This window comes from Astatotilapia calliptera, chromosome 5 (genome assembly GCF_964374335.1).
Source record: "Astatotilapia calliptera chromosome 5, fAstCal68.1, whole genome shotgun sequence".
Lineage (NCBI taxonomy): Eukaryota > Metazoa > Chordata > Actinopteri > Cichliformes > Cichlidae > Astatotilapia > Astatotilapia calliptera.
In genome coordinates this window covers 5,033,396-5,059,097 of record NC_137426.1, presented here as the reverse complement: position 1 = coordinate 5,059,097, position 25,702 = coordinate 5,033,396, and the positions used below count along the sequence as shown (strand labels likewise).

Here is a 25,702-nt window from a genome sequence, read left to right as displayed (position 1 = left end):
GTTTCTATCAAATTTCACCGAAATCAAAAAATTAATTATCCGGACATCTCAAACCAACCTCATGAGGGTGGTCTAAGTTAGAACTGATATAAAACAGTGCTGAGATGCTTCTTTATGTAGCATAGTGGTAGATCCACTGACCAACATATTAGTCTGGCATTACAATAATGACACTAATGTGGCTTAAAATGCAACCACTTTGCTGTATCGCATGATAAATAGCACCTTAAGTAGGTAATTGCAATGACCTGTACATTTTGCAGTGCACAGCATTTTGATGTTAATTAAATTAGGTCGGAAAATGCTGTTAAGAAACCTGTAAGGTCTGCAAGTGCTGCATCGCCGACTAATCAATTGCCATTATCATGTCCGGGACAAAGGTCTCGACCCGAGGGACGTGTTGGATTCTGCCGTTTCTTCTCTCCTCTTCGCACAGAACAAGGTGCTCTGCAAAAGCAGCACAATTTTATGGCCACCGAGGGATGATTTTACAGTTTAAGAGTAACGGCTACCCATAAAAATAGTGGCTCATCGTTTCAGAAATGACAATACATTGTGAAACTAGCCAGCACAATGGCTGTATTGTTGGTGTGCTGTCTAAACATGAATCTATTATAGCAACACTACTGCTGCACCTTCAGGAGGAAATGTCTGGGTAAATGTCTCTATCTGTTGCATCAAAAAAAAAAAAAGTGTTCAGAATCTGCAGTTTTGTTGTTGTACAACAAAACACTTTAGGACACAGAGTACTCAGTGAGCCTCAGTGGAAACATACAGTGTCCTCAACAGATGTCATTATGTGGATTAGGACTGTCTCTCCCGCTCTGCTCCCCTCCTCCCACTCGCCTCTGACCCTCTCATTTATCCAACACGAGGGCGGGTGGGGGGGTGGAGAGACGGGATAGACTGGCAACAGGTTTCGCCACACTGGCCAACATACTGTACTTAAGCTAGCAAGCACCTCTTTGTAATAATCTGCAGAGATAGAGAGTCTCTTATATGGATATCTTCATCAGCCTTTAACTGTCTTTTTTTTTGGTGGATTTGTTTGTGGAAGACTTATAAAGATGATTAAAACCATGTTTCAACATGCGAAGAAACATCCAGGGGTAGGTTCCGTCATTCATTTATCTTTTATATAGTCAGAGATTTATAAACAAGGCCTAAACAGCTGACTGTAATTTTAGACTGGTGTTTGCTAACAGTTGCACTTCTAAACTGCAAGTCACTGAAAAAGAGACACAAAACTGAAAACATGACAGTGAAGAATGATAGAAGAAGATACATTTGAAGCCAACCGTGTAAATGGCATGAATAATCTGCAACACTGCCTCGACGCCGCTGAGAGCAATATGTTACTGTGCAGCTTAAAGCGTGGCACTAGAATACCAATTTGCAACTACAACTTATGTCTTAAAAATGCAGTAAAATACTGTCTACAAGACATACTAATGTTATTAATTAGTAACTGAGTCCCTTTCAATTTCACAATGACAGCTCAGAGATTACAGAAAGCTTCAGAAAACTAATAAGTGGACCTTAAAGTCTGGATTCTTTTGTTACAACAATTATAACTCCTTTCCTGATCAACTTGTTTGAAACAAGTACTGTGGCAGTGTATAATTACGCTGGCATCTTAATTTGCTTTACCAACATAATAAAATGAAAGCAGAAGAAAGACACAGAAGCTGTCTTTTTTTCTGCTTCAAAGCTGTGCTGGGCTGACCCAAATTTGAGGATTGACGTTGTTGGCTTGGCAGTGCACCAGAAAAGTAATAAGGGCAGCGTCAGTATCGAACCCCAGCGAGCATAAAACATTTCCTATATCGGTCAGGCTGATGGTGAAAGGTGAAACCCTCTGCTGCGTGGCTCGACATGAAGAGATCAGCACCCGGGGATTGGACAGCTCCCGGCACACGACAGTCTTCATTATTTTCTTGGTGTTTGTTTGAGTGTCAGCGATCAAAGCTGACCTGCTTTGTTTGTGTTTATATGTGCTGCCGCTTCAGTGATGATCTAAGCGAGGCATCTGCAGTAAGATACAGTGTGTGTGCAGCGCACAGCGTGAACCTTTTTTCAAGGTTATGCCAAGTTCATCGAGATCTTACTTGGAGAAAAAGCAAACAAAAAACATGCAGCGTGGGCACACTGTGCAGTACACGAGTAAGACAACATGTGCTAGATACACAAGGAAAAAGTCTGTTTTAGTTGATGAAAACTGACTACAATCCTACTGACGCTCAGTTGTGATTAAAAAAAACAAAACTGGAAATACTCACTGGTTTCAGCTCGTTAGCTTACAAATGCAAATCAGCATCTTTAGGTTTCAGGCTATTGATGATCAAACAAGAAATATGGAGATAATTAAGATGAAACACATTTGACAACGTGTTGACAAGGATAATAAAGAAAGGTGAGAAATCATTTAATCTTAATTGATAACGCATGCAGACGACTAGTTTCATGTTAGTGCATAATTTCTTAATTATTATGATATTTGGTTAATTGGCACCTTGGATTCTGGGTGATATTTAACATGAATTAAGACAAAATATTAATAACACAAGCAGGAAAATAATCTGCAGATTACCATTTGTATTAACTAACTGCTGGCTGCAAAACTATTCAAACTTCATTTTGACACATGGACATGAGGACCAAAAGTCTATAAAATGCTCTGAATGAAAACGAGAGCGTAGCCACGGTGATGTCACTCCTGATTTTGAATGACACCAATACTGTTAAACTATAAAGGCAGCTTATGTAGGGGAGAGCAGTGTGTCATGATTTATGAGAGGAATCATCATCAATTTGCAAATGCTGAACACACTTTAATGACCACTAAATCACTGTGAATTTTGCTTTCCGCAATAATTAGTTGATACAACAAAACACATCTTTCAGCTTTTCAAACTTTTTTTTGGGAGACCTGTAATTTTAATGTGGCTGTCTTCCGTTCTTTAAATGTTCTATAGGCTGTAAACAAAATAGGCGTGACAGTCAACACAAAATATATTTTTTGTGACATTTTTCATAGTGCATAGGTATAGTTTTTCCATTTCAAAAAGATTTATTTCTTACAGTTCTGTGAGATACATACTGGACTTGCAGGATAGAAAGAAAGTATCAATATGATACCGGCTGCCGGCTTTGGTATCAATTCTACTGATATTTGGATTTAAAACTTAAAACTAGTACCTGAAACCATGAAAGTCTTTACTGAGATCACAAATCGAGTCAGCACTGGATTCGTTTTCTCAGACTTTTATACAACGGCACTTCATTTTGAAACCAGAACTGTCAAATCCTGCTAACTAAAGCCCTTTTAAAGGAACTTCTGCAATAACTTCCCAAGTCTATCTATCATATAGTCTATGCTTTAAAGTAGAAAATATCAAAGTTTTATCATCACCAGACTTTCTCCTAATCAACAACAAGGCAAGTGGCAACGCAATCAGACAGAAGACAGATGTCGAGATACAGCTGAGCAGAGACATCCTTCAGTTCAACCTGATCAAACTGTCATCTCTCTACAGCTTGACTAGATCTGTGTGGGCTGCGAACAGCTGTTCACCAGTGGTGTGACTCTCCCTCTCCATCTTGTATACACAGTATCACACAGTAATATTAGGAAAGTTATGCCTATGTAGTGCTGATAAATAGATGCGCCATGGTGAAGGGATTGTCACACCTAAGCTTTGGGTGTTTAGGATGACATCACATTTCCTCCCCCTTCCCCTTAATGTACTTTTTAAAATGTTTAAATCCCATCATCATCACCTCTCAGGATATCAGATAAATGTGTCTGCATAAACACATTCATGACTGTGCGTCTGAGAGCACCCACTGGGTGTGTAAGCTCATTTTTGTGCACATTTGTGTGAGTGTATGCGTTAGGTGTGCCTCCGCCTCAGTGTGTGTTTGTGTTTCTGTCACTCACTGTGACAGGTATAGCGTTATAGGAGGAGAGGCTGGCACACAGAGACGCGGCAGCTCTCTCTTCCACTGCGTCCTTGCCCGTTCAACCCAGGCTGACAGTGAGCTGCCTCACACATGGCCTGGGTCTCATGCATATGGAGGAGGGCAGGGAGAGGGAAAACAGGAATAACAACTACCAGTATATGTGTGTGTATTTCACACGGGCGTATGTTCATGGTACATATCACAGCCAACCACTTGATGGAATGTGTTTGTTTACCACCTTCTGTCTCTGTGCTCTGGGACTAATGCAACCCTCCTCTCCTCTACTGTCCTTTCCTCAGTTAATCCCTCAATTTTTCTTCATGACTCTGGGCATCACAGGGGCCTCTCTCTACCTGATCCGTCTGGCAAGAGGGCCGCATGTCACGTAAGTTTTCATATTGTTTGTCTGCACACCGTAGGATTCTTCCACTTTGCTATTGCTAGTGTGAGTTTACAGGTTTTGAAACGTTGGCTGATTAAAGCTTGATATCAAACTGCCTGGACGGTTTGGTTTCAATAGCTGGTCCCAGTTTTGATCTGGGTCTCTGCTGACATGACATACTCTATTTTAAAACATAAAATCAGAAAGATTTGGAGTCAGCAAGTGGATGGAATACATAAAACGCTATCACCTCTGAACCCCAATGTCACTTGTATAGATGTGTTAATTTCTAAAGTAAAAAGAACCAAATGTAACCCCTGCTTCTCTTTAAATGTTAATTCGCTACTACTTTCTGCTGCTGAACTCTCTTAAAGTCATTATGGATTTGGTAAGACCCCTAAAAAGTTCGAGAATAATTCAGTCAGCTAAGTATTCAAAAATTGGTAAAAATTGTGGCGATAACAACAAAGAAGTTCTTAACCACCAAGGATCTGAAAATTAGGTCCAAATTACTGCGACATAGTCAGACAGTCAGAGTCCATCTTCTACCAAAGCCAATGTTCCATATCACAATTTGAAATAAAGTGATAAAAGATCAGAAACAACATTTTTTCAGTTTTCAGTTTTACTTGTCATATGCAAGTTAGCACAGGGTCAACATCGCAATGAAATGTATTTGACGAGCAGAAGACAGTCACTCAGCAGAATGGTACAGTAGAAGAAAAAAACCAGGTACCATCTTTGCCCATGCTTCTCCAAATTTCATGACAATCAATTCAGTAGCTGAAATTTACTCCCGTCTCAGCTACTTGTTGAAGCCAAACTACGATTGACAATGTCTTCATGCTTTTAATTTTCACAGTCCAAAATCTGATAAATCCCACATGATCATTACAAAAATCAGTGTCTGAAGGGTAGACAAATAAAACAAATAATTTGTGTCACAGAGGAAACACTCCACAGCTGGAAGGAATAGTGGATTAAAATACCAGGATCAGAGTCATCTTCAATCCTGATGAAGGACACAAGCCATCTGTTGGTCAAGTAAAACAGTTGTTCTACATACGACCAGTGTTGTTGGAGTTTTGACTTTTCCAACTAGTCACCATCAGCTTGCAACCATTGGAGAGCTGGTCAAACTTGGAATTACTTTGGTTTTAACAACTATGAAACCTGTAGGCCAACAGACCTAAAGAGCCCCTCCTCATGCAGCCTCTAAATTAACAAAGTTCAAAGACCAGAGTTCTTATTCTTTCACTTAGTCACAGCCACAAAAGACCCAAATTCAACTCTAACTGCCCAGTTCCTTCTAACATGAGTCTTAGACAATTAAAGTTCATGACACAACATGGCCTATTAAACAAAACAGAAGTTCTCACTTCAGCATCATTAAAATCCAGCCACACATGTTTAAACATGCTATCCATGCAAGTTTAAAGTATCTTAGAACTTGAAGTGATTGAACAAAATTGTCTGAAATTACCTTAATCAAGACTACAAACTCTCTCAGCTGAATACAAAGGAGCATTTGCTAAAAAGCAAGTTCTTAAGCAGCGACTTTGTATGGTTAATGCCTATTTGCTGGATGGCTTGTGTTTATTTCCAACTTTAAAAACCAAAAGGATATTTTGCCGAGTGGTGCTGAAAACACAGAACTGTAAGTATGCACTGATTTCAATACGAGTATCAAAACAAGGCGTAAACACTAAGAATAAGACAATTTAATCAGGTAGCAGCATTAAACTGTCATGTTTTAGAACTGCACTAACCGCACTGAACTCGGTGACCGCTCACATACAGTAAATGTTCACTGCTCGTGTCCTACTTTGAGCTACACAAACCCACTTGTTCTGAGGGTCAGCCATAAAGCCTGACCTCATCACCAGCTGCAGACACTACTGTTGGTGCTAATGGAAAGCGAGGAGGGGAGATATGCTTTCTCTGCCATCGGTCTCTCTGTCTCTTTGTTTGTGCTTTGGCGGTGTGACGTGTTGCCGGAGGGGAGGAGGAGGAGGGATGGACAGTCACAGAGGAGTGCTGTGAAATCCAGACTTTGGTTAATGAACAGAGGAGAACTGCCAAGTCACTGGGATGAGTTCACCTTATCTCATAATCACTCTCTCTTCTCCCCCCAACTTCTGTCTCCATTCGGCATCCACATATTTATCTTCTTTTGTCTCCGTCCTTCTGTTGCTCTGTCTTTCTTTCCCTTGTTATTTGTTGCATCGTGGTCTGTTACCCTTGTTTAAGTCTTTTTCTCTTTACCTGCCTTGCTTTATGCTTATGTTCTGTCTTTTTTCTCCTTTGTCCTGCTCCTCTTTATCCTGCATGCCATGAATCTCTGCACATTTGCAGCCTCTGGGATAAGAACAACAACCCGGAGCCCTGGAGCAAGCTCGACCCAACCTACCAATACAAGGTGACTATAATCCCATCACACACCAAGACCACATTTGCACCAATCATGCCAGAATAGTAATCTAGACAAGAATGGCATTGTTTCACTCATTCACTGAAAATCTCACATTTATCATCAGCTTAAAAATGACCAAAATAGATTCTGACAAATCAGTTCTGGCAAAATGTCAAATACATGACGCTGCTTCCTGGCTTTCTTCACATCTGCTCAAACAAAGGAAAACAAAGTGTCTCTCAAAAACAAATTAAAGCAGATGGAACCAGGAGCTTTTAGTGGTTGGTAATAATTTGCCTTACCTCTGAACAAGGCCAGAGCTCCAAACAAACTAAAGAAAATATAAACAAAACTGACCCAAAATAAAGCAGAAAAACAGCCACTTGACAGGACCCACTAAAGAACATTTGGATGATATTTTTCAGAGAAAAAGAGTGTTTTCTTGGGGCTTGAAGGCTGCGTTGCACGCTAGTGGAATGAAAGTCCCTGCAGACAAAAGGTCAGGACATGGCATGTTTAATTTTCGATAGGAAGGCAAAGGTCTCGCATCGAAATTCTACTGAAGTCCAAACAATGATCATAATGAGGAGGGTGAAGTGAGAAGGGACGAGGGGGGAGGTGAGGGTTTTAGTGGCAGACCAATCAAGAAAAATACATGTGGAGAAAATAATCACTGCCAGTGATTTCACGGCTGGAGGTCTGAGAAGCGTGCAGGACACACACATGCACTCGCACAGTATTTATTATCCATGGCATATGCAAACTAAGGGTCGACCGATTAGTTTTATCAGGGCCAACGCCAGTAGCAGTTAATAATCCAGAGAATGATAACTGATATTTGGAATTTAAATCAATTTGCAGTGAATGAACATTTCGGTGTTCGGTGAACAACACAAAATTTTATTGGTATTTACAGTAAAAACTGCAAACTTTTTTTATTCTGGACGAAGTTGTTAAGAATGGATTATGTTGCCAAAACTGTTTATTTTATCTGAGGAAAAGGTCTCGCTGCAAATTCTATTTTATAGTTTTCTTATACTACATTAGCCACGTTTGCCAGATCATGCAGAGACAAAAAGGCTGTGCAGGATGTGTATGAGCAAAGAAAGATAGTGGTGAGATATGTGGTAGTGACAGATGGCTTCACATCAGGAATTAGGGGGTGGGATTACATCAGGTACTGGCTCTTAGCTAATTTTTGTTTGCAGTGGTGATGGACAGGTTGACAGATGAGGTCAGGTCAGAGTTCCCATGAACTATGATGTTTACAGATGACCTCATGATTGTAGTGAGGGTAGGGAGCAGCTGGAAGAGAGTCTGGAGACATGAAGGTATGTGCTGGAAACAAGAGGAATTAAAGTCAGAAGATGCAAGATAGAATATGTGTGAGAATGAGAAGGAAACAGGTGTAACACTGAAAATGCAAGGAGCAGAGGTAGTGAAGGTGCATGAGTTTAAATACCTGTGGTCAACCATCCAAAGCAAAGGACAGCAGATGAGAGGTGAAGAAGAGAGTGCAGATGGGGTGGAGTGGGTGAAGAAGAGCATAAGGCTGGGATTTGGTACAGAAGGACAGCAGAAGTGAAAGGCAAGGTTTGGCGATGGAGATGGAGGAACTAACAAAGAGACAGGAGACCAAACTGGAGATGGGAGGTTTGACAAGATTAGGTGTGAGCACATCAGAAGGACAGGATGAGTGGTTTGGAGACAAAAATTACAGAGGCAAGGCTGAGATGGTTTGATCATGCGGAGCGGTGATGGTGGGTATATTAGACAAAGGATACTGAAGACGGAGCTTCGAGTCAGGAGAAAAAGAAAGACCACAGAGAAGATTGAAGATCCATGGATGTAATGAAGAGCAGAGGATTGGTGTGACATGCTTCACTGTAGCAAACCCTAAAGGAAGCAGTCGAAAGTAGAAGAAAAATCCAAGCAACAATGACAGCGTTGGGGTGCATGTAGCCCATGAACGAAAGTCAAGGGAGTTTCACACCCTTAATTTAAAAAAAATAAAATAAAAACAAAACAAACATATCCGCTTCTGATCACTCACCAGAACTGCTTCACAGAGCTTATCTTGCATAGTTCCCATTTCTGTATAGCTGTATATCTCAGATTTCTGTAAAGTTATTTATTTATAAATACAGAATATTTATTTCATATTCTGTATAGTTTTTCATATTTATATCCTGTTCATAGCCTGTACATAGCTTGTACTCACTACAGCCTGTACATACTTATAGTTATAGAATATTCACAACATACCTCATACCGTGTATATTATAACATAATAGACCCATTTCTGTAATATACTTACATAACTATATTATTGCTAATATATATTGTAATATATCTATATCACTAAAGCACTTCTGGATGGATGCAAACTGCATTTCGTTGCCGTGTACCTGTGCATGTGCAATGACAATAAAGTTGAATTCTATTCTATTCTATTCTATTATCTATGACGTAACCTGCAGTGCTCATTGGTTACACAGCACTCTGATTGGACAGTGGAATGGAGAGACATGTTTCTCAAGAGCACAGATTGGCTGTGATATACCCACCTCTCAAAGAACCATGCCTTTAAGTTGATTTACTTTATGTGGAACTCGGCCTCAAAACTTAAAGAAAAATGATTTGGCCAGGGCAATAATCTGCCAACCCCTACAGCAAACTGTTGTCCTAAAAGCATCAGTGGGATGAAAATATAAGAAAAAAAAATAGACAGAGGTCACAGTACATGGTAGTGTTTGTTTATACTAGAGGGTGAGAAGTTCTAGGCTTTTTTTGGTTTTTATATTGCCCTCTGTTTTTGTAAAATGCTATCCTAAAGACGACACTGATGAATTTAATTTAAGCAAAACAGATTTAAATGTATTCCTCCTTCCTTCCGCAGTTTGTGGCCATCAACACAGACTACAAGAACCTGAAAAAAGAGGGACCTGACTTCTAAAAGGTCCTCCAGGCAACTCCAGGGGCACCAAGTTTAGCAGGACCTCCTGCTGTTATCTCACTGATGTGAAACTTCTTTCTGATGCTCTCTAATATACACTGTGAACAAAAATAAATAAAGATCACATGAGACAGATGACTGTATTTTTCGTGTTGTCATAAAAAGTGTTGGTTTATCCAACTGACATACACAGCATTAAAAAAAATCTTTCAGTGGACTTTAAATATAAACATTAAGTTTTTTATTCTTAAACGGCTTAAATAATAAGCACGAATCAATCTGTGATAGTTTTATCATTTTTCTTTCTTGTAAGGGCACTTTAACTAGGAGGTCAAAGGTCAGGGTCTTACTCTGAAATTCATCTCGGAGGCTGGAAGTGATCCAGCCTATTTTCTCAAAGCTGCACATATCACACATTTGCAATGTTGATATGTGCAGCTTCATGACTTCTCACCCTACTCTGCATTACAACATAAACATGCTTGAGACATAAACAATTAAGCAAGTGTGTGTTTCATGCCTTCTAACCTTTCTAACACACTAACTTAATGATGTGATATAAAGTAAAGTAACATAATGCCAAGCTGTTATCTTCTTTTTTTACCAAGTGCTTTGCATCATGCTTATTGTGTTTATGCAGATGTATTTCACATCATGAAATGGAATAACACACCAAAAAACACAGGATCAGCAACTTCCTACTACTTAAAACACACACACGCAAATAACAATAGGGAGCTTCTGTCAAACAAAGACCTTATGATGGCAACAAGAATTATTTATAATAATAATAAAAATAATAATAATAAACAGATGAGCAATTTACACTTTATTATGCACCAGGGTTTCATAGATGAGAAACAATGGAGCCAAAAGTAGATGGAAAAAACAAGAAACAGTGGACATGAGCACCCTAAACCTGCATTCTTTCTAGTGGCCAGCAGGAGGAGAGGTCCGGGGTTAGTTATTTAGTTATTAAGCAGAAGATTTTAAGAACAGCATCCGCATATAGGAAAATTTTAACACAGAATTCCACTCACGCTGTTGGTGTTAATTAAACGGTTTGTAAAATTGTTACATACACTATAAGCTTCTAATATTTGTAGCTGACTTTTCTATTGAACTTTTTCATATTCTATAAAAACAAAAAAACAAAAAAACAACAACCTCCAGACAAAAAATAATATTAGGCTCATCACTTCACAAATCTGCGGCTGATTGGATAAGTAAGCCACACATGGACACATGCTGAGAAATGAACTTGCAGATAAAGAGGACAGAAATAGAATCAATCATGAGAGACTAATGTTTGTGTGGGTTACTGAGCTCTTAAACCAAGTTTCTGTCCCAGAAAGATGCCGTCCAAAGACACAAAACTGTTTGATCACTGCGTGTCTTTTAAAGACCAAAACCACTTTTTTTTTTCAAGGTATGGAGCAGGAAAAGGACACTCAGAAGCATTCGTTTCTACAAATATGTCTCCTGCTGGCACAATTCTCCCCTCTTGGAGAGTTCATTGAATGATGAATGTTGTGTGTCTGTGTGAGTCTACATGTGCGCGCGCCCTCGCTCAGTATCACTGGCCACCTGACAACATAAAATCCCGCTCTAATGGCACACAACCTGTCTCAATGACAGACCCCTGGGTTCTTCTAATACACTGCTTAATAGACAATCTATGTTCCAGACCCTGCATGGGTCCATTTATGTGAGTGTGTCTGTGTGTGTGCAGCTTTTAAACAGTAATATGCTTTCTCCAACAATGTGGTGACCTGCCCTGTGGGTATTGTCTGTTGCTGGGTATTGTGTGTGTGTGTTTGTGTCAGATGCACAAAACCTGCTGACAGGTAATCAGCTGGGCCAAAGTATCACACTGGGGCATAATCGCAAGGTCACACACACAGACACACACAGGGGGGACAGTTATTACCCAACCTGAACAGCTTCACAGGTCGCCGTGATTGCACTGCCTCTTTGCGGTAATATAAAACTAACACACAGAGGCGAGAGCAGCTCACTATGAAACAACTTACTAATTAGGAGTAAAAGCTTCCTTTTATAATCTATTCTGATGCCATTCACTCCCTCCTTATTTACTTCAAATATGACTTTTCAAAAACATCACCTGCACCCTGTTCCTTCACAAACATCATTTTTAAGCTCTCGTAGTCTAATAATACGCTTTCCTTGACTGCTTTTTAGCTATTTTCTAAACTCAACAGAAGTCAAGGCAACACTGCTATTTAAGGAGGACTATAGAGCTGAATTAGTATATTCATACGGCTTCAAAACTCAGTGTGTCACGGCCCAGCGGCACGAGGGAACAAAGATGGACACAGGTGCAGAAACCAACCCGGAAGCGAGACGGTAGGGAACAAATGATTTATTTCCGCCCACAGGCAAACAAAAGCAAAAGCAAAGCGGCGCCACCACACTCGTGGCGCGTAGGATTATTTACGATAAAGAGGGCGACCTAGACACCTCTAGGAGACGGCTGAACAGCAGAGGCAGCGGGGAGGTAGAAACAGGACTAGGCAGGGGCCGGGGCACTGGAATAAGAGGAGATCACGGTCAGTGGGATCCAGCAGACAATCAACGATCCTCCACAGTTGAATTGAGTTGCCTTACTTGGTTTCAGGTGGAGGTGACAGGTGGGGCGGAAGCCCGGAAGCGGTCGAAGCGTGGGGAGGCAGGCAAGTGAGTGGTGGGCCGGCAGGCCACGTCGTGTTAGCAGCAGGCGGCCCAGGTCCAGGAAGGCGGGAGTGAGGGAGACAAGATCTCCACTCCAGGTGCTACCTCTGAGGACAAGAAAAACAAGTAAGACATCACACAGCGTCTGACAGAGTTATGATGCTCCACTCGACTGACATGGGGATAGCAGATACTCAGGCGATGAATGGTTGAGAGCGCAGGTCTGATATACTGCTGGCATGATTGCTCACAGGTGGTCAGCCAGGGAGGAGCAACCGAACTCCGCCCAAAGGAGGAGGGGCCACTGTCGGAGACCTGCAGGTGCCCACCCAGACCATGACACCGTGTCAACAAACCCAGGCAATCCTTTTCCATAACTGCAAACATGAATGCAGACATGCAGCCCCAATCAGACTTCAGAAGGCAATGAACTATGGCAGCGTGTGATTAAGATCTCTGCTTCACAAACACAGGTAGTGCTGCTTTTCCATTACATAAGTTGATATGAGAGCTCTCATCAGCGAAGCAGAATGAGACAGACTTATGAAGACCATCTCCTCCTCGATTAAATCGTCTCTGAGCAGATATTTTTAGAAGAGGATTAATTTTAATGGCTGAGATAAGAAGTAAGTTGTGGGTGGAGAAGGGACAAATAAATAAGTAAATAGGACATGCCGCAAAACAGGAGGCATCGGTGGTGGTGGTGGAGGGTAATGTGGCAGTTGTTGCGAGGCCCTGGGCAGATCCACTGATCTAGCAGAGATAGAGAGGCCTTTCATGTTTTCTCCCAGAGCTGGAGTGATGTAAAAATCAAAGAGAAAACCAATGTTTGTCTTTAACGCCTCTCCCTCATGACCTTTCATAAAGGAACAGGTTGTCAGTTTAAATGCTGCATTTCTACTTTTTTTAGTTTCTAAAAAAAAAAATGGCCAAAAGGTGAATAGAAAAAGGATATAAATTAGATTAAAATTAAATGGGTTATGTAATTCTGATTTTTATTAAATTTAACTACAGACAGACCTTTTTATAGCAGAGATCTTTACCAATACTCGAATGCATCCAACTTTATAACAAGTATCATATTGTCTGCAATCATACCAGCATAATTGTTATGTAATAATATCATTATTATAGCAATACCGTCCGTTTTTGTTCCCCAGTGTGCACAACAACAATCAAACCCAGGCATGTCTGAGAGTAAGAGCCTCATAACAGCCTTTGATGACAATTTAGGACCTAAAAAGGAGCCACTTCAACAACCTCTAACAAATCTCAGTACTTCAGGTCTCCACCCAGCAGTCCTCGTAAAATGTGAAAATATGTTGATGGTGTCATCAAACTGCGCCTGTTTTGGAAGACTGTTGCGACGTCGGTCATATGCACCTGCAGTTGAATGTTAGCTGTTTTAATTTTTTCAGAAATCTCTCAGTCAGAACATGCTATATCATGTTTAGGTGGAAGCTAGCAAGCTAACTTCCTGCTAACTTTGGATGCCTGGATGTTAAACTTAATTGTTACATCTTGTAAAGCAGCAAAGCTGACCATTTTATTAAAGATTAAAGAATTTAGACAGTTTTTAACTCTCAGTGATGCCACAGTGTTCGTTAGACTTTGGGAGCTGAAGCAAATGGAGTTTTGGACCCAGATTACTTCCCGAGGCTCCTGACTACGGTAGCCATAATGATCCGAAACCCCATCAAGCGGTGCAGCCATTCGTAGCGTACCAAAGTTGTACTAAAAGATTTGACAGATTTTTTTAGCATAAGGTGCACCAAATTATAAGGTGCACTGTCGATCTTTGAGAAAATCAAAGAATTTTAAGTGCGCCTTATGGTGTGAAAAATACGGTTTACAGAAGAAAAGAATATATCACAATATATATTGTTACTGCACATGCTTCAAATTACATTGCAATATGGATTTTAGGCCATATCGCCCAGCCCTACCCACATGCAAACAAAAAACACCACTTGAAACCTCAATAAGATGTTCTGATTGCTCTAATCAGAGCTGCACAGATACAGATGAAGATCCACTTCAAGAACTGAATGTTTATTTCCAGGTGTCATTGACTTTAATGTTGTGACTGATGAATTTATACAGAGTTTTTATACAGCCTATACTGAGTTTTCATATGACTATCATCAGTAAATAGAAGGAGAAAAAAGTTGTATTTATCAACTTCACAAAACAATACCAGTAAGATCGAGTATTATTAAATAAACTGTAAGTGTTTATAGAGACACAATGTTTTGAAATAATTTTGTCTAAAGGCAAAGAAAGCTTCCCTGCAAAAATCAACAAAAACAGGATTTTATTTTAATGTAAAGGAACCAATACAGTTAAACCTTTAAGCATTTTATTCACACGCATCAGCTGGTGATATATACACATGATTTTGTATTCCAGTCTTTCATATGTTATAAGAACATCGCCTACAATGATGCGTCATTGAGAAGTGTGCAGAGCTGACCTTTATAACATCACAAAACCACAACACAGTCGAGCTGCTTGTGAAGAAAGCTGAAAAGAAAAAGCAGAAAATGGCACATCCCACCAAAAATACAACAATGCACAGGTAACATCCGCTCTATATGAAACTCTGAATATGCCAGCAGCAACTTTATAATGTGGTGTATGAGAATAGCTCCCACTGTGTGAAAAGCAGGACAAAGAATTATGCTGCATTGGCAGTCTGGCTCCTTGAATCCCTCTTCACTTTAGGAATGAGAACAGCTTCCACTGCGGTAAGGGTGAAAACAAAAACAAAAACAGGTTTCAATTACTGGCTCCCTGCTGCAGGTGTGGGAAAATATTTGTTTATTTAAGGTCAAGGTAAAAAGGAGAAAATCTGTGTGTAAATCAAGTGTAACTGGCTCACTTAGAGAGCACTCACTGCTACACCGACACACGAACAGAGGTTACATGAAGAGGAAGTCATAGACAATAACTCTCTGCCTTGCTTTTTAGACTAGCTCAACTGATCCTTTGTATCTGTTTTCTGAAAAAAATAACACAGTTTTACTCTTAATTAATAGAGCACCAATTCAGTGAACTCACTGTATTGTCATCAGGGTCATTCAGTGTCAATTGACCAAATGCTTACAGCTTGACCATCTCTGATTTCGTTGATCTTGATGCTTTGATGTACAGTAAGATAGTGAAATAAAATTATAGTAAATGCATTTCATCTCTTGTGGTGTTTTATTATTTCTGCAGCAAAAGACTGTTACTTTATGGTAGATCTGAGAGGTCAAACAGACTGCAAATTAAGAACGCACTAGCAAATCAAAATACATAAAAGATGCTGAATAAAACAACAAAAGTAGAAAAAAGGCTCACAAAACACAACAGAAGTGCTTCTACGGACACAATAATGTGATGGACCAGTGTGGAAGTGACAAAAATCAAAAAAATGCAAAGGATTGCCCTGAGACACGCTTATAAGAAGCAGAAGGTTCTTTAACTTTTGTGGGTTTTTTCTATTTCTGTTGTGTTTTTGCTTCCTGTATATTGCAGTACATTTAGCCTCTCAGGGTCACCATAGTACAAGTGCATATATAATTTAGCCAAGTCCAAAATACATATTACAAAATAATCTGGACAAGGCAGGAAGTAGGAACTTATGAACTAGGTTCACACAAGGGAACCTGGAACTCACAGAGAACAGGGCAAGAGCGACGCAACCTAGAGGGACAATGCGACAAAGGGCAAGGGAAAGATGAGACAAAATATACACACACAGGATAATGTGGGGACAGACCACAGATGGAACGTAGAACAGAACCAAAAAATAGAACAATGAGTCCAAGTCCAAACAAACAGAAAGACTGGTAAGTCAGGAGGACAATTTCCTGAGGTGAAGCCAATCAGGAGGCCAGCTGGGTGGCCAACGACTGAGATGGAGGCTTTTGTTATTGCCTGTAAACAAAAATATAAATAACTCAAATATTCATATTGGGAAAGTGACACAGAACACTTTCATAAGTTCTGATACTACCAGACACCAAATCTATCAATGAAAGTGAAATTTAAGTTGTTAGATGCAATTTTTTTTAATTACAATGTTTTTGCAGGATACTCTTTCCCCCCCACCAATTTCCTAGGTTAATGTCTTTGTAATATTCAAATCAGATGAACGGTCTCAAAGTACCATTTTATGGTACTGGGTACACGTCATATATGGTGATCTGTGCTACACATTTCAACAGCTTTTCAAAAATTCTAGTGTAGGCTGTACTGTCAAATTTTCAAGCAAATTCAAGCTCCCACAATTTTATGCAGAATTTCAATTACACTTTTGAAATTCCATAGTCCTAAAGTCACAGTTTGGCCTAAAACACTTCAATGACATACCTTTAGTAGGTTGTACTAACTAATGTGGAATGACCCATTATTATAATTGGCTATAGGTTAACAACTGTATAAGTTGTTTTTTTTTATGTTGTTACTATATCATATGACTATCATTTGTAAGTGGACACAGCAGAAGTCAAAAAGAAAAACAGATCACAAAGCGTATAAAAATGTACTTTAAGAAGTGATTTGAAGGAAGTCAATGATTATGCAGCTTCATTTCCTTTGGTATGCTGTACCAAAGTCTAGGGGCCCTGATGGCATAAGCAGAACCATCTTTAGATTTAAGCCTAATCCTTGAAACACCCTGAAGGGCCAAACCTAATTACCTAAGGCCTCGAATTAGCTCAAAGGAATCAACTTTTATTCCATTTAGCTTGGGGCCAAACTCATATGTATGAGCAGAAATTTGTGCCATCAGAAACTGAATTTGAAAAAGTTAAATTTGAATTGCTTGGATTGAATCTGAATTGTAACTTGAATAAGTGCTTTTAAAAAACTGAATACGAATTAGCCTAATTTGAAATTCAATTTATTGGTTTGAAAATGATCATCACTAAATTGAAATTGAATTTTATTTTTGAAAATGAATTCATTTGCTTTGAAACTGTATTTCATCCTTTAAAAATTTAGCTCTCAAATAATTTCAGATTCACTTCTCACCATTCAGTTTCAAACGTAGTTCCAAAATTCCGTTTTTTGGGACTTACATCCGGTTCCGGTTCAAGAGTAATGAACGCAGATTAATAGAACTACGTTTTACTAGAGGACCGAAAGTGTTACTGACGGGAATCTACAGTGTCTTGAGCTGAATTAAGAGTTCAGAAGTCATTCGTCATGTCGAATGACCAGCGGATAAACTCTCAAGTTGGTAATAAATGTATTACATGTATAAGAACAAGCGTCATGTTAACAAATGATACCGCACAGTAACTTTTATGCTTATTGTAGCTGTTAGCTAAAAATGCTAATTTAGCGTAGTTTCCCCTGAATTCATCTTTGACAAACAAATATGATCAACTGTTTCTAGTAGAATTCCAAAGTTGTCATCTTGGACCCTCTCAGAGCCCTGTATGCTTGCAGAGACCCCTACAGTAGGGAAACATGCAAAACGGTGTCCAAACCTTTGTATTTTAGCTTTATTTATGTCTTACACAGCATCCCAACTCTTTAGCTAACTTAATAACTTTAGCTAAAGTGAATAGTTAGTCTAATTCATTAGTGCAGCATTACTGGATCACCTCTGTTTGAAGTGATATAATATGATATAAAAACTATCACTGAAACAGCAAACTTTGTAAGTTTATCTCTTTATAAGAGATCAGGAAAATAGCAGAGAAGGACTCAGTAGAGCAGGAGCTGGTTGATATGATGCCATCTGTAAAAAAAAAAAAAAAAAAAAAACACAAAGGAAGAAAAAAAAAAGCAGAGATGACCTGTAGCTATGATTCTCTTGTAATTGTTACTCGTAGCACTGATCAAAAAAAGTTGTCTCAGGTTACTTTAAAAAGGGGTGTCTGATATGACGACAGGTTGTTTCCACTCATGTCTAAATCTGTGTTTCACGTTTGTTAGGTACAGCTGGCAGAAAGATAAACTCCATGCTATGCAGGACTTTGTTAGGTTGTGCATTGTTGGTGCAGGGGATTCGATAAAGGGTCACGTTTGACTATGATTATCAGCACTAGCAGCAGCAGCATTTGAGGTAGCATGAAAGGATTAGGAGCCGGATTAGGATTACTGTACAGACCAGCATCATCCATGTGCTCTGATGTGATGCCACTGACACTATGAGAAGCACTCATGGAATAATTACAACGCATTAGTGTGGCTTGGATGTATAAATATGACTTGTAACATGGTTACATCCAGACAGACAGACAGCTCCTCCTGTTTATATTTAGATCATTTTATGGTCGTATCAACTTCTGCCAGGTTTAATCATGACAGGTGTTGAAGTGACAAAGGTACATTCGTGCATACTGTGAGGCACACTCATACCGTCTCTCTCTCTCTCTCACACACACACACACACACACACACACACACGCATGCACGCACGCACACACACACAGCTCCACAGACATGACAGGCTGAAGATGCATTTCTAATTAATTGCTGACACTGTCATTTATCCCTCTCCTCATTAAAAGGACATGATTTATTGTCAGATCAGCTACCAAGGGAATTAAATTTTATCATCCTTTCATTTTAAACTGTGTGCGTGTCTCGGTGTGTGTGTGTATGTGTGTCTCAGTGTGTGTTTGCTTCTGTTTTTACAGCAGAGGGCAGATCAGAGGGAGTTTTAAGGCTATGATATATGACCGGCATTATGAGGAAATGTACCAGATGGGTAATACTGTGTACGATTATGACAATTACAACTGAAGAGTACTTTTTCATTGCACTTTTTCTTGCTTGTGAACCCATTCCTTTTACAGAGTGATTTTATGATCTGTTCTGCTGGTAAAACATATAACTCATCTGCTGTGCTTCTACAGAACGGAACAATGAAAATATTGTGGTAACTCCTGCAAGGGATTAAGAGCAAGCTGCGTTACGTAAGATGTCCAACAAAAAACAAATACTTTTTTTTTTAAGGACGGAACCATTAGTGCTGACTGAAAGGTTTCTCACCAAGTTGTTTGTATGTGCGTGTGCGCGCGTGTGCATGTGTAAAGCAGTTTCCAAAACCTACTATGCAGGTGTGCAGTGTTGTTTTCAGTATTTTCTGATGTAAAACTGAGTTAAATTTTGGTTGCAGAAGAATAGTTACTGGTGTCAGTAGTCACACACATCACTCTTTATGTAGCTGTAATGCACAGCAGGTAACCTCGGCTTTGTAGGCATTAAGTAATAACAAACTCATAGAAGAAAAATACCATGACCACAGAATGAAGACCACCTGAGTGGATACCAACAAAATTAATATTCCCAAACTATACCTGAATATATTTATAACTGCAGGTATGAATTACTGTCACTCATTGAATTCGAGACCCCATAAATTGGCAGATTAAGGTTTTCTGAGTACTCCGGCAAAAGTGACCAACACTCTGCTGTCTCATTAACTGCAGACCCCCAAACGTCTAGCGTTAACCTCAACACAAAACCTCTGTACTCTGAGCTTTGTGTCATGGGCTTCCATGTTGGAGCAGTTCCTGTAAGTACAATGTTTCTATACTGCTTTTCTACTCTGAGCACTAGAAACTGACAGTACATTACTATAGTCATATTTTGTCACACACATCATCTGGAGACAAGTAAGGTACAGGCGCAATTTGCTTTTCATGATTCCTACAAATCAGTCTGCTTGTTAAAAGCACCTGCCTAATATTTGGCAGGTCAGCTTTCTGCTTCAAAAATAACTTGCTGGCATGGCATAGACTTGCCAAGACTTGTGAAGAGCAACATGAACATGTATCAGCATAAATGCCAGGAAAAAAGGTTTCCCACCTGAACGGCAAACCCAGAGCCTCTTGCAGCCATCTTAGACTGAAAAAACCCAAACAAAGCTTTATTCATTATCCCACCTCTAAAGACACGTCGTTATCACAAAATAATCAATGCTACTTTTTCACCTCTCACTGGTTTTATTGTCGTGGCTGGCTGATACACAAAAAAATGTTCAGATTTTCCAAAAAAACCCATTTCAAATTGTTTAACTTACATATTTAACTTACATATTCAACAATGCACATAAGCTGTTATCGTTTAAATTCAAAGTAAAGGAAAGTATGACATAAATGTACCCTTAGTCAATTCTATTTTGTCATGGTTCAGTAGTGTGGATCCTAATGCACGATTCAACAAGATCACAGCTTTTGTGGGCCGATCGTGGCTCAAGATGATGAATGGATGTGTAAAGCGCTTTGGGGTCCTTAGGGACTAGTAAAGCGCTATACAAATACAGGCCATTTTTACCATTTTTGTGCTGGTATTCCAAAGGAAAAACCCCCCAAAAGCATCTGAGGAACAACTTAGAGAAAAACAGGGCAATGGAATACACTACCATGGGAAGAACAGCAGAGACTTCTAAAATAAATACACACCAGGTAATATATTGGGGGGGGGGGGGGGGGGGGACGACACAGCTGTAACAAATCACGTCAATCAACTAAGCAGAGAAGCTAAAACTCAGAACGAAGTACATGAAACACAGGACTATCAAAATAAAACAGGAACTAACACATACCCTGAGACCCAGACTAAGACTTATGAACTTGATACAGGTGATAAACAAGCACAGTGACCAGATAGAAGTAACAGAATGAAAGAGGAAACCAGACAACCATGCAAACAGGAGACAGAGAGACCAGACAGAAAGGGGGGCATGACTGGGAACACAGAAAGGGATCACAAAAGACGATAACTAAATATTGCATAACCAAAAAGATAAACTAGAATACAAACAGAGGATATAATAAATGGCAAAGAAATATAGAAGCCTGACTAAAATTGCAAAAGAGCCAAATTAAAACAAGTGACCCTCAAAACCACAAGGATTCACTAAATCCACAGAGAAACACAAAGCCTTGGGTTCAAGACCCAGAAATGACACATTTTACACGAGTGAATTTAAAGAAGTGTTTCTTGTTACGCATTGAAACCAACTTGAATGTGCCACCTCATGCTCAGACATGTAAATCCACAGATTTAATATGCATATCTACACATCACATAACATGCATAGCTGAAATATCAGGGACTCTGACTTGATCAGTCCTGCAAGCAGGAACCTGGCACAACACATGTTCACGCAAACAAAAGACTCCTCCACAAAAATACAATCCCGGCGCCAGCTTTAATGCATCTCTGTAAATCCTGCTGAGGTCAAATGGTCTGTGATGACTCGCTGCACAAGGACCAGTCCACAGCTCCGAAAAGATTCAGACACATCTAAACACTGCCACAGGTGTTCTTATTAATTTAATTAAAATGACAATAAAAATGTCTTCATAGATATGACATGAATAATCAACACAAAACAGCTGATAACCTAACAGTGGACAGTGGCAAAGGCTGAATGAACACTGGTTCCACTGAAATATTTTTTCTTGTCCTACTCCTGAAATTAAGTGAAATATGTGAATGTTTGCATTTAATATTCACTTTTCAATGCCAATATTTTCTGACACTGATAGCAAGCCTATAGGAAACCTCCAAAACAACAGCACCCTGTCTACAGGGAAATGCTAAACAACTCAGCCCAACACTGGCACAAAAATAGTGTCACAATACGGCTGTGTGCAGGCAAGAGTAGGACCCAAACGCAAACTCACAGAGTCAAAAGGTAAACTCAAAAAACACAGCTTTATTGCTGGCGTGAAGTGGGACACGAAAAACAATACAAAATAAACTAAACTGGGAAAACTAAAGCACAAGGAGCCACAGGGAAAAATCACACAGCTATGAGGGAGGACGCAACACTGACAAAGAGAAACATGGGGCTTAAATACACTGAGGGATAACGAGGGGGAATGAGCCACAGGAGGAGAGCATAGCTGAGAGTAATTAAGCAGGACGAGGCAAGGGGAGCAAAACTAGAAACATTAACATAGAACAGACTGTGAAAGTAAAACAGGAAACACACTGACGGAACTCAAGACATGTGAACTTAACAGACTGGGGGAGACAGAACATAGGGACCTGAAACATGGAACAGAAAGGCACAGTAGATCAACATGAACATAACAACGCCACAGGGGAAGAGTAAAACTGAACACGATGAACACAGAAACACCAGACCTCTTCACAATAAAACAGGAAACATAATGAGACGTAGACATGACAACCCGAACTTCACAATGTAAGACACAGACATGAAACACATGAAGAGCAGGGGAGATTTACCATAGTTGGAAACACGAGGGGAAAATAATAAGAACTAGAAACACTTAAGCATGATAACAAATGAACTTAGGAACCTGAAGGGCTTACATAAACTAAAACATCAAAATGAACTAAAACTCAAAACACTGGGTCATAAGACCCAGGATCGTGACAAATAGTCCCAAATGCCATTCTACTTTATGCAAATTAGCCAACTGGTATCGTCATACAAACAGCTCAGCAAGAGAAAACAACCTCATGCAAACGTTTAAAAAAAATAGATGGATTCTATTGCATGCAGTGGTTAGATGTTACAATATAAGGCAGTAGCAGTAAATAGAGAGAAGACTTCAGCCTCTGTTGGACATATTAGCACAAGCAGCAACCAAAAACCTACCTGTGGATGCAGCCAACTGACATTAGCAGATGAACCTTTTTCGTAGAGTGGGAAAGGCGTGAGTTGTCCGGTGCAACTCTTCCTATTGGAAACGAGCAAAGGAAAAGTATTTATGTTTATGAAAGTAACTATTATAAAACCAAAAACAACTTTTAGCAAGTTTGCTTACTTTCATGGTAAATGAGTGCCAGGTATTCACACCCACTGTTAAGCAGTCAGCAGGTAAGAGAACAGCCGAACGGTGGGCGGGGCATAACAATTTAAGTATAAAAAAAAAAGAGCATTGAGGCACGGGCAGTGTGCCACATGAAGGAACCAGCTCTAAAAATGTCCTTTTAGCAAATTGCAGTTCATTTTCCAGCCACTATGATAGACTCACCTGCTAGTGCAAACATTTTCTTGGCAGCAACTATTGTATTTAGGCACGTTGACATGGTCAAGATAATCTGCTGCCGTTCTGACCAAGCTGACTCTGAATGTGGTTGTTTGTTCCAGAAGGGCCGGACTGAGTGTTTTGGGAACAACTGATCTACTCTGATTTTCTAACACAACCATATCTGGGATTTAAAAGAAATATATCCAGTAGGGGTGGGCGATATAAACGATATACGATAGAAACGATATAAATTTGACCAATGATAGAGATTTTGATCTATCACGATAGCGCATGTTGATGATGTCATCAAGCTGCGCCTGTTTTGGTCGAAAGCATCGCAGCGGCTACAATCAAATTATGCCGGTGAACAGATGTTAACAGAGATGAAGCACTTTTGAAATATGGGGAAAGCCAAAAACTGCGCTTCCTCCACTTCTATAACATTGATTCATTAATATTGAATTCTCTCTCAGCTCTTCTATTCCCATATTGTTGCAGTATATTAATAACTAACCTCTTATTGTGGATGAATAATCTCAGTTGTTCTCCTGACTGAAGTTTGCCCCGTGTATAGCATCCTGCTATGCGATTGCATTTGTCCCTAACCACCAGAATCCCTCACGTTAACTTTTATCATCGAGTGGAAAAAAAGTTGGCGTTCATCCTCCAGCTTTACTGTGCTAATGTTATGCTAACATAGCTGTGTTGCTAGCAATCACGTAGCACAACATTATATACCAGGTAGTCCAACTTCATTAACCCTGCAAACGCCACTGCTGTTTAGTTGTCTGTCTTCATTTATGTTGGAAGTGGTAGCAGAGCTGTACGTTTTAATTAGTTTCAAAAATCTCTCAGAACATGGTATGTCATGTTTAGGTGGAAACTAGCGAGCTAACTTCTTGTTAACTTGTAACTCCGTTAAATTTAATAACTTCTGTTTTCATGGATGTTAAACTTAATTGTTGCACCTGGTAAAGCAGCAACGCTGATGATTTTATTAAAGATGAAATAATTTAGACCGTTTTTAACTCTCAGTGTTCGTTTGACTTTGGGACCTGAAGTCGATGGAGTTTTGGACCCAGATTACTCCGCGAAGCTCCTCACCACAGCAGCCATAATGCTCTGACAATCCATCAAGCAGTGCGGCTTACCAAAGTTGTACTAAAACATTTTTAACAGATTTTTGCAAGCCAAGATCGGTTCGAGGTCAGTAAGCACAACCAGAATTCATACATAAGGCACACTCTCGATTTTTGAGAAAATTAAAGGATTTTAAGTGTGCCTTATAGTGTGGAAAATATGTTATACAGAAGAAAAGAATATATCGCGATATATATCGTTACCGCTCGTGCTTCAAATTATACCATGATATGGATTTTAGGCCATATCGCCCAGCCCTAATATCCAAATACCTCAAAAAAAAAAAGAAAAAAAAAAAGGCTACATTTCACTGTGTGTTATACTTGTATAACTATGCATGTGACAAATAAAGAACCTTGAACCTTGAACAGTGAACGGCAGTTCTCTGAGTTTTGATTGTTAATGTACTGACAATGAAGTACAACTTTTTCAAACTCTATCTTCTCTATATCATGGTCAACATGTTGACCAAGGATGGTTAACAGGAGAAAACCTTTCTGGTACAATGATAAATCACAGAAACTCATTTACTTGCTAATGCTAGCTGGAGCTTGCAAGGAAGCGCAGATCGTAACTGATCTCAGAGCTGTGAAAGCAGGGCCAGTGGCAGCATGCCTGCTGTCTTGGTTTCCCTTAGTTTACTGTCAAAGACATGAATGTTATCTACAATGGCCATGCGCAAACCACCAGTCACCCTGTTCCAATCAGTGTTAAGGTTAGACGGGCACACCTTCAGAGACACCTTGCTATGAGATTGAAATAAGCGTAGCTTTGAGGGGCAAAAAAACAAGTGAACAGATGCACATATTAAATGAGATGAGTTTTTAATTCATGGTTTGTCCTGAAGAAATATTACTGTGAGGTGTACCAACCAAATGGCCAGTGAGTGTAACAAGCTGACTTGTGGAAAACCAACCAAACTGCAAAAAAATGTTATAAGGAAAAACTTTTTCATACTTATTTTATAAACCAACACTTTTTTGTAAAACGGTTTGTAAAAAGTTTTCTTCTTGAAAACCAGAAATGAGGTATCATGAAATTAAAAAATTCAAGTGTAATTATATGAGTATGCATGTAAGTGGAGATGTAGAAAATCTGTACTGTTTAGGAAACTTTCATCTGCAAACGCTGCCAGGTAAATGCCACCAACAATGTTATGTCAATATCAAATAGATGCATGCATTCACATTTTTTTT

At 39.5% G+C, this 25,702-nt stretch overlaps 2 protein-coding genes across 2 annotated transcripts; one reads left to right on the top strand and one right to left on the bottom strand.

Annotated features, from left to right (window-relative positions):
• Window positions 1-844: 844 nt before the first annotated feature.
• Window positions 845-9,849, top strand: LOC113021937 (cytochrome c oxidase subunit FA4). The gene is made up of 4 exons (XM_026166822.2): window positions 845-1,109; window positions 4,263-4,348; window positions 6,701-6,764; window positions 9,658-9,849. Exons 1-4 carry the CDS (start codon window positions 1,068-1,070, stop codon window positions 9,712-9,714), a joined length of 249 nt encoding a protein of 82 aa, XP_026022607.1. The 5' UTR covers window positions 845-1,067; the 3' UTR covers window positions 9,715-9,849.
• Window positions 9,850-12,081: 2,232 nt separating this feature from the next.
• On the bottom strand, window positions 12,082-23,518 carry LOC145428834 (uncharacterized). Its single transcript, XM_080301586.1, has 4 exons — window positions 23,370-23,518; window positions 22,991-23,072; window positions 12,343-12,512; window positions 12,082-12,263 (listed from the first exon to the last, which is right to left on the bottom strand). Exons 1-4 carry the CDS (start codon window positions 23,422-23,424, stop codon window positions 12,169-12,171), a joined length of 402 nt encoding a protein of 133 aa, XP_080157712.1. The 5' UTR covers window positions 23,425-23,518; the 3' UTR covers window positions 12,082-12,168.
• Window positions 23,519-25,702: the final 2,184 nt, after the last annotated feature.

Bases quoted from the DNA above. Each gene is read 5' to 3' on its own strand.
- LOC113021937 (XM_026166822.2), top strand. From the start codon at position 1,068: ATGATTAAAACCATGTTTCAACATGCGAAGAAACATCCAGGG. The intron at 1,110-4,262 runs GTAGGTTCCGTC...TCCTTTCCTCAG, and splicing joins ATGCGAAGAAACATCCAGGG to TTAATCCCTCAATTTTTCTT. The intron at 6,765-9,657 runs GTGACTATAATC...TTCCTTCCGCAG, and splicing joins ACCCAACCTACCAATACAAG to TTTGTGGCCATCAACACAGA.
- LOC145428834 (XM_080301586.1), bottom strand. From the start codon at position 23,424: ATGTCAACGTGCCTAAATACAATAGTTGCTGCCAAGAAAATGTTTGCA. The intron at 23,073-23,369 runs GTGAGTCTATCA...CGTTTCCAATAG, and splicing joins GAAAATGTTTGCACTAGCAG to GAAGAGTTGCACCGGACAAC. The intron at 12,513-22,990 runs GTAGGTTTTTGG...TCTTGTCCTCAG, and splicing joins TCAGTTGGCTGCATCCACAG to AGGTAGCACCTGGAGTGGAG.